This window comes from Artibeus jamaicensis, unplaced genomic scaffold (assembly GCF_021234435.1).
Source record: "Artibeus jamaicensis isolate MK-2021 breed Jamaican fruit bat unplaced genomic scaffold, CSHL_Jam_final contig_781, whole genome shotgun sequence".
Taxonomy (NCBI): domain Eukaryota; kingdom Metazoa; phylum Chordata; class Mammalia; order Chiroptera; family Phyllostomidae; genus Artibeus; species Artibeus jamaicensis.
In genome coordinates, this window is record NW_026521968.1 from 3,011,020 (window position 1) to 3,023,792 (window position 12,773).

The 12,773-nt window shown below is 41.1% G+C and overlaps 1 protein-coding gene across 5 annotated transcripts in view; it reads right to left on the reverse strand.

Moving 5' to 3' along the window:
* The window catches only part of MYOCD (myocardin), a 101,824-nt gene that overhangs the window by 59,019 nt on the left and 30,032 nt on the right, over positions 1-12,773 (reverse strand). For 3 of the 5 annotated variants that reach the window (XM_053672707.1, XM_053672706.1, XM_053672705.1), the window contains exon 2: positions 6,716-6,781. In XM_053672707.1, the coding sequence (XP_053528682.1) occupies positions 6,716-6,781 (66 nt within the window). Of the gene's footprint in view, positions 1-1,876; positions 1,921-6,715; positions 6,782-12,773 lie in introns of all 5 variants that reach the window. The other 2 variants (XM_053672709.1, XM_053672708.1) reach the window with 1 other exon arrangement.

The following is a 12,773-nucleotide window of genomic DNA, read 5'->3' on the forward strand; positions in this document are numbered from 1 at the left end:
TATGGTTGTCAGCCCAGTCAGGCACACATCTAACTCATTCCCCCTGGAGGGAGACTAATCACTTCTCCCAAGGGAACTCACATTCTCACCTCAGAGTTTAGTTCTGGGGCCTGGCCATTTCAGAGCCTGCAGCTCCAGCTAACTTGGGTCAGCTGTGTGTACAAACATTTGCTTTCTTAGAGCCCAGGAAAAGATCCCCAGGTGAGAACAGGCCTCTTGCAGCACTGCTCTGCACTCTAACCTCACATCTTCATCTAAATCCCAGAAAAAAAAGAGGAAATAGATCACAGGGCACTGTAGTGAAGTAAGGAGAGGGGCCAGCACAGGGTGGGGGCCTGGTGTCAGTGGCGGCTCTGATGGCAGAGCAGGGCTGTGCTTGAAGCAGAGCTCACCTCTTCTCACCAGTGGCTAGCTCCCAGGCTTGGAGGGAGAGAACTCCAAGGCATGGAGGGCTCCCTTGGTATTTCTGATCAGGGCCAAGAGGCAGAATCAAAGTGCCAGTGTCCTGGGACAGGAGCTGGAGCAGTGGTGCTCAAAATGTGGCTCCCAGACCAGCATCTTCAGCATCACCTGGGCAACTGTCAAAAATGCCAGTTCTTGGGTCCTACCCCAGATCTAGAGAATCCAAAACTTCCGAGCTGTGGGACCCTGGCTCTGTGTCCTAACAAGCCCTCTAGCTGACTCTGAGGCACAAGTCTGAGAGTTGCTCCAGAGTTTATAATGCCCATGGGTCCTAATGTAGGGTCCTTGGGAGTTCAAAATGGGAGTAGTGATTTCTAGGAGTGATTTTCAGTATTTCAAAAGCCTGAAGAAAAGGGGTATGTTTGCCCAGAGGGAAAAAAAGGCTGCTTAGGCAAAATGAACTATCACTTTTCACTATCGCTGCCTGGATTCATCACAACATGGTTTAATAGTGGTTGTCCTCATGAGAAAGCACAAGTCAGTAAGTTTATGTGCCATTCATTAGTCAAAGACAGACATGTGGGTTAATAATTCATGGATGTAGGGTCCTTTGGGAGGAAGACAAAACTAACTCAAACATTAGATCTATGGCAGTGATAGGTGTAATTAAAGAAGTCTTGGATGACTAACATTTGGGAACCACCCATCTTGGCTCTGTTCTGGTTTATGCCACCTATTTTTGGTATAGCTTTGAACAACTCTGATAGTCTCCCTGTGTTCTCAATTTCCCACTTATAAAATGGGTCTAGTAATGCTTGTCCTCTCTTTGCCTCACTTTCAAATACAAATTGGATCATGAATATTTTCATTTCAAGTAAATGACTCACCTGTGATAATGCTTTGTAAATTGTTCTCTTTTTTAGGTTGACAATAAATTACCAATTCAGTACCAACTAATAATCTTAGGGGTCTTCTCAATGTAACTTTGTAATGTCAAAGACCTGGCTTGGGGCCTGGCAGAAATAAAAATTTTAGAATTTCTCAGAAGAAGGACACAAAGGAAAATTCATAGTATGCTTATAATTACTGGTTTACTAGTGTTGAAGGAACAAGAAACCATAAAATTGAAGGAAAAAAGAGAAAAAGAAGGAATTTAGGATTGTTGACCTATAATGGGTTTGCCATGAAAATCCGGGATGTGCCTCTTCCTATCTCTGAAATTGAGATGTTAGAAAGAAGGGAGGAGGCGGACAGGTTAATCCCTTGTGCCGTGTTCTGCTCAAACAGCCAGCAGTGTGTGCTAGGGTGCTGTAGGGATAAGCCAAGTCAAATGAATGCGCTGAGGAAAGGAAGAAGGCTTTGCCTAGTCCACTTCTCGAAGTTATCATGAAGCTGCCTGTGGTGTGGGAACAGGAATTGCCCCCATCACTCTTCTTGCTATGCAGGAGGAAAATCACAGAATTCAGGGATTTACCAAGGCTTTGCAGAAAGTATGTGGCTGCTGTGGCTTGGATTAGTCTGCAAAACAAATAAAGGCAGCACCATTCATAGACAGCTCATTGTATCTTTGAATTCATTTACATCGATCAGACCATGGAACCAGGCCACCCAGACATTTCATTCTGGCCAGTGGCGGCTTTCTAGGAGTTTCTGCAGAGGAGTCCCAGCCTCTCTGGGCCCTGGGTACTCCACAATCCGTTTCAGTCCTCTAAGCTCATTCTCTATGTACCAGGATGAGAAACTAAATGTTCTCTCCTCTCTCCCCTGGATTCATATAGATTAGCCCCACTTACACAGCAGTGGAAGAGAGAAAGAAAATGTAATTTATTTCCTTAAATCTTCCCAGATACCCGCTCCCACATGGTGATATCAATATTGTTAATGGGGACAATTATGTAGGAGTGATTTGGGGCCCCTTCTGGGCTGTAAGCACTTTGAAACAGAATTTATGTCTGACTCTTCTGTGCTCTATGGGGCCTTCCTCACAGCAGATGGTCAAAGTATTTACCGCATTACTCTCTGATCACTGATTGCATCTAATCCATACAGCTGGTCATACTTCTGCACTAAGGCTTCTGAAGTTGTTGGAATGAAATTGTGTCATTTAAGATTCTACCCAGGAGAGGACTGCCCAAGGAAAAAGTTGTGGGTGAGGTAATTTTTGTGAGAAATGATGAACAGATCCAAGGTCTACAAGGGGGAAGAGGCTGGCTCTGTTGTGTATCCCTTAGAAAGTAGAGAACCTTGCTGCCCTCCTACAGCCTGAAGCCTGGAAGGGAGGCACAGGGAAGCCATTCCCTGTAAATTCAAGTCGACGGTGACAAAGTAGGAAATGTGAAATTTCCATTTTGAGAGTCAGAGATAAGATTTTGGAGATAAGTCCAAACAATAAATTCTTAAGTATTTCTAAGTTAACTTCATGATTATTTCACGGAGCTATTAAGACTGTTGTGAAAATGTGAATTTCACAACTGATATTATAAGTGTAAAAGTGATTTTCAGCTCCGGCTTAGGTCCATGTTCCTGGCTGGAGAACCCTTTTCCACTGTTTAAAGTTATTCTAGGGGTTCAGTGCTGGCTTCAGAATCCTGCCTATCTTGACTAAAAGTCTAGGAATAATGCCTTTAAATCCACTCAAAGCACCAAAAGGGTAAAATTCTAAACCTATAATGCACAAAAGTACGAAATAAGTCAATGCTTAATGAAGTGATTAAGGGGGATCATACAAGAGAATTTGCCCTGGTGGCTGAGGACTCTGTTACTCATTGGCAAACTCAAAACCTACAGGATGCACACAGCCAAGGACGGGAAAGACATCAAATTAAATCCATTTGGACTAGTTTCATTAGTCAACTAAAAATTACACATGGTTTAGTTCACTGGAGTTGGGGGAGGCGAGAGACTTTAACAGTTTAACCATTGCTTTGGCATGCAATTGAATTGAGATCTGCCACATAGGTAAGTCAGTGGAATTTTTCATTTTATTTTGGTCGTAGTGAGGTATAGATTATAATGTAGAATCTGAAGCTATTTCAAAAAACATTGGTTTATTCTTGTCATGATATATTTACATACATACATACATATATAGTGTGTGTGTGTGTGTGTGTGTGTGTACAAAATCTTGGGCCATAAAATGCCACAAAATGCTTTATGGTAGTAAAGTAAAGTAAGTAAACTTAAGTAAGCCCTTTAAAAATTCAAGTGATTCATGTCAAATATTTGAGAAAAGAGTGCTGTATAGAGAGCAGAAGACACAGTTTCTGGCCTCAGTTCCCCCACTGTGCACAATAAGAAGGGTGCATTTTTGCAGTGGACAGGCCCAATTCTGCTCAATGATACTGGTGTGTTTGTGTCTACAGCTAAAAGCAGTAGTGCTATACAATAATAACATAAGAACAATTAACAGTTCATTTGGCTATCAACTTTCAGTTTTGTCAATTTGTGATGTTTTAAAATTTGGGTGAAGATTGCAAATATTTAAAAATTTATTGATAAAGTGGAAACTTTATTAATAATTTTTTGTGCACACACTTAAATTGTCACCGTTCTAATTTGCAAAAATTAGAACCAAATTGTGTCCAGGCTTCGGGACATTTGAAATATCTCTTGGGTCTCCTCAATCTCAGTTTTAGGAACGTGAACGACAATGCCTGGGGGTGAGGCCTAAGTCAGGGGTTTCAAATACTGTTCTGAAGAGAAGCAACTCTCCGGGGAAGACAACTGCAGGCATCCAGAAGGGACGGGGGTGCTGAGTAAGTGGGGCAGAGGCCCCCCACCCTCTTTCAGTCAGTGCATGCATACACAATATATCTTTAACAATTCAAAATACTGAAAATCACAGAATTAGATGATCTCTAAGGATTACCAGCTCTTCTTCCCTCCATTCTATTCCCTTCCTTCTACCTTATCTCTTTTGTGGTGTTTCAAAAAATTCAAATAAAAGAATGAAGAAATAAGAAGCCCTCTTGTGAACATAACAAGTTCCACCTGGACTCATACGAGTATTTCTCATCATCCTTTCTCCTAGAATCTTGTGTTTCCCTGAAGGGCTGTCTTGCTCACTCTAGTGCCTATAGCACCTGGCACCCTGTCTTGCAAAGAGTCATGCTTGAAATGGATCAAATTCAATTAAGTTGGAAAGCCCCTGAGACTGTTAGTTCCTCATTCCTTTTTCCCCTGAGGGCTGCCACTGGTACCCTTAGGGCCTGAGTAAACAAGCTGGCTGCCCTGCCCTGCTCAGCCCTGAATTACTTTGCCTATTAATCTCTGATTGGGTTGAAGAGGCCTGCCCTCTTCTCCCCAGCCCCACCCCTTGACAGTGGAGATTCCTCTGGGTCCAGCTTCCTGAGAAGAGCTCAGTAGTCAAGGCTTCTCCAGACTGGGCCTGTGGTGTGCGCCTACGTGGCTGGGACATAGTCCCAGAGAATCTACACCCTGGGAAAGCCTGGTTGAGAAGAGTTGGCTGAAGACTATAGAAAACTGATGTTTAATGAACTTTTATAATTTTGCTGAACTAAAAAGAAAAAAAATCATTTCCTTACTCATAGGACTTTTTCCAGTAATTATTTTAATGATACATGAACTATGAATACAAAATTTCTGTCAAGCAGTATCTTGTTAATTTGCACACTATCTGATTCCAAAAGTCCTGGGGAACAAAATATTCTATCCCCATTGGACCCTACTACACAAACAGACATTTGGTTTTCCCAACTGACATAGAGGTGTTATTTTAAAATGTAGCATAGGGTTAATTCCTATCTTATCAAGTATTTTTACCAATTTCTAGAGATTTAATCTTGTTAACCTCAACCCTGCCCCCCCCACAAAAAAAAAACAAAACAGTTTATTCTCATCCAAATGCCAGTAGTAAGACCCAGACTCAGAGAATATAAGCACATAGGGGGAACTCTAAGTCAGCTGTGAACAGTTGGAGCTGACTTGCAGGTCCTGGTCTATCCCCTTCATTTGCCTTTCCAGAATTAAGACAAAGAAAACCAGTGAGGGGGTAGATTATTTTCATACTATTCAAATCTGTGGCTCATCCTCTATTTAAGGGCACATAGTATAGACTGGTCTGCTGAAAGGATCCTGGTGGATCTATGTTTGTCTGCAATCTTAGTGAATAAATCCTGCCACCAATGTAGGATTCCTGAAAAACTGGCCTTGTCAGCACTGAGTGAAGTTGGATGGAATTTGTGTGATTCAAAACCTGCAGACCCCTGTCTCTCTTCCACCCTGAGCACATGTGCAGGCGGTCTGACCACCACGAATGGGCCACACACAGGAGAGAGCTCCTGTGCTTTCTCATCATAGTTGTACATGTTGTTTAAGCAGCTTTGAAATGGCAGGATAAGCTGGGTTTTTTTGTGTGTGTGTTTGGCAAACTTCTAAAAAAGTTGTTCCACTATAAGCTCACTTGCTGTTTTCTGCCTGTAGGGTTTAGCCATTAACACAAAGCTGCTTTTGAAATACAAAGGAAAAGGCCTGAAAAATTCTTAGTTGTGTGTTGGCTCTGAATTACAGAATTATACTTACAAATTTTAGACCTTAAATTATAGGACTCTGATATTACTAACTGCAGGACATTTTGTCAAGAACACATTTCCACTTATTTCATACCAAACTCTAAAATACTAATTATAACAGGGACCTGGTTTTCTGTAAGAGTCATTATGAATCTTAAATTTTGTTGGAGAAAGTTAGAAACTATGACCTAAATAAACTTAAACTGTGACTTCATTCATGCAGAACACTCTTTTTGCTATTTCTATTTTTTTTAAGTTAACTTTAATTGCTACATTGGTAGAAAATTTCAAATACATCTAAAAGATTTGATAATTTTTATTTTCTGATCCACATTATGGCCAGTAATTCAATATTATACCACTTACACTAGAATGGTATTGCTACTCAGTAGTCCAGAAAGGAAGCACTTGACAATATTCAATTAATTGTGGATACAAGTATCCCAAATAGAAGTAAAACTGAGGAGGTGGGAAAAGGTGATGTGATTAATGCTTCTGGAAAGAATAGTAATGATATCCTATTTTAGAAGCATGAAAAGGGTGAGGGATGCCCATAGTGAATTGTGCTTACCCTGAAACCAAACACACCACAATGTGAAATTTTAGGGACTCATCCCCTTGTGGGTGAGTAGCATTTGGGACAAAGCATCCCAAATCTGAGACTTCTGATGACACAGATTCTGTGAAGGTCCATGGGCTTAGACTAAACGACCTCTGAGGTGCTTTCCAGTTCCCCAAACCCCACTGTAGTAAACTAATAAATAGGATATGCAGCTACTCACATGGTATGATGCCTTGGTTGGCCAGTTGTTCCTGGGTCCTTCTCTGTTGAAGTCGTAACTGCAAAACTTAGAAAAAGAAGTGTTAGTTTGTGAGTTAGGCCAAATGTGATCCTAACCACTTATATTTACATCATGCTTTTTTGCATAGCTCTTCTCATTTTATCTCCAGAGCAGTTGTGAAAGTCTGTGCATCTTTATCTCTGTTACAGACATAGAGAAAGGGAGGAGAGCAGCTGAGAGGGTTGCAGGGTTTTTCAGGAAGTTGGTAACAACCTAGAAAGAGGACACTTGTCTCCTCTTTGAAGTGAATGTTATTTTCACAGCACCATGCTCCCTCTGTCCCTGCTATGCCACTTGGAAAGTAAATACCATCAAGTTCTTTTGGAAATTGTCCTGTAATTTCAAGAGGGAGGACCGAGTTAAGAAAGCATAGGCCTTGGAGTCTCACATGGCTTTACATTCCAGCCCTAGGGTTCACAGGTGAGAAACCCTAGGTAAGACCTCTCTGACTTTCGAGTTCCTCATTTGAAAGTGAGAACAGTGCCTGCCTCTAGTGTTGCCATGAAGTTTGAAAAGACAACCTATGCAGGTTGCTTAGCAGAGTGCTTGGAACAAAGTCAGTCATCAATGAATGGTATTATTGAGACTCTGGAATCCATTTATAAATTCAAAGAAGGGCTACTGGAATCATGCTTTGCTTAGAGAAAATAAAACATTGTAAATTTTTCAAACTATACTCTATTTTATAAATATTTATGCTACTATCCATAGATTGTATTATATACATATATGCATAAAAGTAGTATTATATATATATAATGAGTATATTGTGTGTATATATATATATATATATATGAGTGTATTGTTTGAGATTTTTCTTTTCTCTCACCTCTGTATCCCAAACACATTCTGTCTTTCAATATCTATCTTATTTCTCCTATCCAAGTACTAACCAGGCCCGACCCTGCTTAGCTTCCGAGATCAGATGAGATCGGGCGTGTTCAGGGTGGTATGGCTGTAGACCAATATCTATCTTATTTCTTACAGATATTCCATTTTCTTAGGGAGATTCTGGGTGTAAGTTGTTCATAATAAGAATAGAGAAAGCAGACATTTGCCTACAGTGGAAAAGAAGAAGATTTTTCAGGGGCTCAGAACTATAATCTATGAGGCATAAAAAGAATGTGGGATTAAATTAAAAAACTACCTCCAAAGACATACAAAGGTAAGTAATTGAAAGCTGTGGCAAGAATCCTTTTTGCCCAGGAACAGAAGGGAGCCTAAGGCTCAGTCTAACAGGGTTGTTGGTTTGGGTACCAAAGCAGGAGGTCGGCCTCTACCATGTCCTTCTCACAGTGGACTAGGCACTGGTTACAGGCATGAGACTGTCTCTCTGCAGGTGGAAGCGCAAATATGGCATCTTGGGGGACCACAGGATTGTTCAGATTGTTAGCAATACTCAAGGGAGTTAAGAATCCTGCACTGTCTGAAACCAGCTACTAGATATCCTGTACCTCTCTGCTAATCCCTAGAATTAGATCAAAACACAAGTGTCAGTGACGTGTCTTTTCCCTGTAGGCTGGGCTCACCTGTGCATCACTCAGTCTAACAGAAACCCATGAGGGCACACTGGGAGGGTATCATCGAGAATAACCTAGCCCGGGAGGCATGTCAGCACTACGAAGGAAAGACTCCAAACTTAACCATGAAAGAACATATACTCAAAGTTACAGTGTGAACAAATGCAACAGCCCTTTCTTGAAGACAGGCAAAAGAATATTTATCAATTAAAACTAAACTAAACCACTTCACACATGTTAGGATGGCTACTATATGTGTATAAAAAGCAACAAGTGTTGGAGAGGCTGTGGAGAAATTGGAACCCATGTGCACTATTAGTGGAAATGTAGAAAGGTATATCCACTGTGAAAAACAGTATGGCACACCTCAAAAAAAAATTAAAAATAGAACTACCACGTGATCCAGAACTCCCACTTCTGAGTATATATCCAAAAGAAGTGGAAGCAGAGATTTGTACATCCATGTTCCTTATTCACAATAACCAAAAGGTGGAAGTGACCCAAGGGTCTGTCAGCAGATGACTGGCTAAGCAAAATAGGGTATATACAGGAGTGGGCAAGAGTAGATTTACAGTAATCAATGAATTAATAATATGAGAATAAATTGCTTTGTGTACTCACAACCGTAAACCTACTTTTGCCCACTCTGTATCTACCACAGAATATCAGCTTTAAAAAATAAGGAAATTCTGACATATGCTACAGCATAGGTCAGACTTGAGGGCCATCATGCTAAGTGAAATAAACCTGTCACTAAAGGACAAATCCTATATGACCCCACTTACATGAGGTACCTAGATTAGTCAGATTCCTGGGACAGAAAGTAGAGTGGTGGTTGCCAGGGAGTGAGGGATGGGGGTGGTGGTGGGATGAGGAGTATTTTCTCATTGGTGCTGAGTTTCAGTTTTGCAAGATGGAAAGAGCTCTGAAGATGGGTGGTGGTGGTGGTCACACAAGGTGAATGCTTTTAATGCCACTATGTTGTATATTTAAAAAATGACTCAGATGGCAAACTCTTCAGCAGAAGCTATAACCCCTAAATCAAACACTTCTAATTATGCAATGAACATTCATGAATGTAGATGAAAAAAAACCCATTATTTTAGAAGATATTTGCTAGTATCTTCATAAAGTATGATGAATTTCATGGTATCTTTCAGTTTAAGACAGACTTAGGGTTAGCCTAATGTTAGAGAATAGAATTGAGTCAAAGTTAAAATTCAGGTTAGTTCTGGACATGAGAATGTTTATAGACAGATAAGCTTTTAGGTGGTGTTAGTCTTAGGTTGAAATTTTAAGCGAGACTTAGAATTAACTAATGTGTTAGAATTTTAGTGTTTTTGCTTATTATAACATTGGAATCACAGTTATACTCGGCTTTATAACTTAGTTAATATAATGGTCAGAAGGAGAAGTAGTTCTTGTACAGTGATTGTTTGGCTCTAATGTGTGATTTCAATCTTGTATTAAAGCTTCGTTTGCAGTAGAGTGAGTGGGGAGTGTTGAAGTTTGTGTTTGGTTTGCAGTCAAAATGGGTTTAGCATTAAGTTTTTTAGGTATCTACTTGCAAACCAGCATATACACCGTGTTCTTCAGTGAATGCGAGTGAATGATGACCGGAGCTGCTCCACCCAAAACTATGTTTGTTACCATGTTAAAACTGTAATGGCATTAACTATAATATTTTTGAAATAGAACAAGCCTTTTGCCTACTGTATTCATATTTAGTTAGAAACATATTCTAACTAAAAAGTTTAAAAATTTTTTAAAGGTTAAGATGGTAAATTTTAATTTATGTGTTTTCTAAGATTTTTAAAAATAAAAAACAAAGGTCAAAGTAAAACTTAGTTCATTAGAATAAACAAATTCAAATGGATAACTGAACATCAGAAGTAGCAGAGTTAAAAATGAACTAGTAAGCCAGAGGACTGAGCTGCACTGTTCTCTCCGAGTGTAACACAGAGTAGTAAAGCGGGAAGAAAGCAGATCAGTGTGTATTCAAGGTGGAAACACTGTGAAATGTAGAAAAGCTTCCAGAAAAAGATACTATTGCCAAACTAGAGATAGCTATTATTAATACGGGATGTGTGTCCTTGAGGCCCTTTTTTCTACGTTTATATGGGATCATATTATGCTTTCTTTCATTAGCTGCTTTCTATCATTAATAATATATCAGATATATTCCCACGTTATTTAACACCATTCAAAAGATACTATTTTAGTAGCTACATAGTATCTTATTTTTTGTTTTTCTTTAGGTTATTAAACCAAATGCCTATTATTGGATATTTAGTTTGTTTCCAATATTTCATTATGAAAAAACAGCAGTGGGCACTCTTGGTAGTTAATTTCAGCCCATGCCCTCATTATTACTATAGGATGACCTCCTCAAAGCAGAATTGTCCCATTCGAAGCATCAAATTGGAAGGGTTGTGGTCAGAAGGCAAATAGCTCTCTCTCCTGGAGGTTGTTCAGATTCTCTTCTTGCTAGCCAGCGGCCGGCTTGCCCGCTGCCCTTGGCCCCACCACTTTTCTTGCCTGGAAGCTGTTGTGCTTCTCTCCAGGGAAGCTGGTGGCTTGGCAGCCAGTGCAGTGCTCCGTGCCTGAAGAGAGTGGCCAGCGAGCCAGGGCCAGGAGAATCTTCGCAGTGTGGTCTGTCCCTGGGTGGCAAAGCTCCAATGCCAGAGGTGGAGCACGAATGACCCTGTGCCTTTCTGTGGCTATTCCCTCCTGCACATGGGAGGGGCCCTACACTCCTGGAAGCAGCTTGTGCTTGGTGAAGCAGCCTTTGCCTCTGGGCACAGCTGTCCTCAGTGAGTGCCTGGCCTCCTTCCCTGACCATCTTTTTGGGCTTTTCTGAGCAGCACCTGTCTCCCTGCATTCAGCTTGCCATTTGTGGCCCCAGACCTGCTGGCAAACTTTCACTGACCCACTGTGGCTAAAAAAAAAAAAAAAAAAAGACTGAGGGAAGGGTTGCATTTTGGCCCCTACCTTCCCCTACTCTCAGTTCTAGCCACCTACACATGCCAGGTATTTGTGGGGTTTCCGCTTCACATCCTTTGAGGCCATATGGTCATCTCTGGGTGGTGAAGGAAAGTGAGTTCTTCGTACCTTTTCCACTTCATTCCAGTATGTTCCTTTATGATTCTGACACTCAGCTGTCAGTCTCTGTTAGTTTCTAGAACCAAAGTGTTTTTTTCAAGTCTATTCTTGCATTCCTTTGTCAGAATTGTAAGTCATATGTCTGCACTGAAGTCACCTCTTTACTCAGAAGTTCTGGGCTCTTAAGTCTGATTTCCTCATCTGCCTGGCTATACTTGTTCAGTGTTACATTATTTCAATTACTCTAGACCCATGATAGATTTATCTGGTAGAGAGAATCTTATATTACCCATTTTTATAAATGCTGCTTGACTACTCCAGTCTGCCACCCTCCCCTCACCACCCCCAAATAAATTTCAGGACCAGAGAAGCAAATTCCACACCCCCAAACACTACCTCCCCAAAGAAGAAGGAATATGTTGCTTTAATATTTTATAATCATAAGTGTAAATGCCATTAAGCCAGAGAAGCAGCCCCCTACTTAATGATTATTAAAGAATATATAGAAACTTCTGGATCCACTATAGTGAAGGACCAGAAATAGACACCCCATATGCAGCTGGGGCTGGGACTAGGTACCCAGCTCAAGAATCAGAGTTAAAATATCTCTGCACACCACTGGTTACAGACAGAAAGTTTCACTTGCTGGTGCCAGGAGAGGAAGAACCAGGTGCAATGGTGCAGGTATCTTGAGAGTTTCAGGTTGAAGAGTGGGGAGATACTGGAATGATGGACATTGTCACATTTCTCATCACATAGACAGCCCCTCTGCTACATGCCAGAGGTGGCGGGCAGCACTTTCTCAATGAAGAAGGGAAGCAGCTTGACAAAGGAAGAGTGTTGGGAATGGAAAGCATAGACTCAACTTTGACTCCACTGCACTGTATGACCTGAGGCAAGCTGTCTCCAGGTCTGTGAGCCCTGGCCGGCTCATCTGGTAACAGTCATAATATTAACACTAGCCATATATCACAATTACAGTTTCACAGAATTATTGGGATGGAGTTAATGAGTTAACTATTCCCTAAACCAGAGGTGTCAAACTCGTTTTCACCATGGGCCACATCAGCCTCATGGTTGCCTTCAAAGGGCCAAATGTAATTTTAGGACTATATAAATGTAACTACTCCTTAACTAGGGGCAAGGAGCTTGGTGCTGCTGCCAGGTAGAAACAAGGTGCTGGGCCAGATAAAACAAGGTGGAGGGCCAGATCCAGCCCACGGGCCTTGTGTTCGACACCTGTGCCCTAAACCATACAAGGCTACCTTTCTGTTTTACATCGACCATGGATGCTTCAAGAGAAAGCCCATCCATTTGGTTCCGGTAATAGGATCTGAAGGAAAAAAAGGGAGTTTAAGTTGCAATGGGAGCGCCTA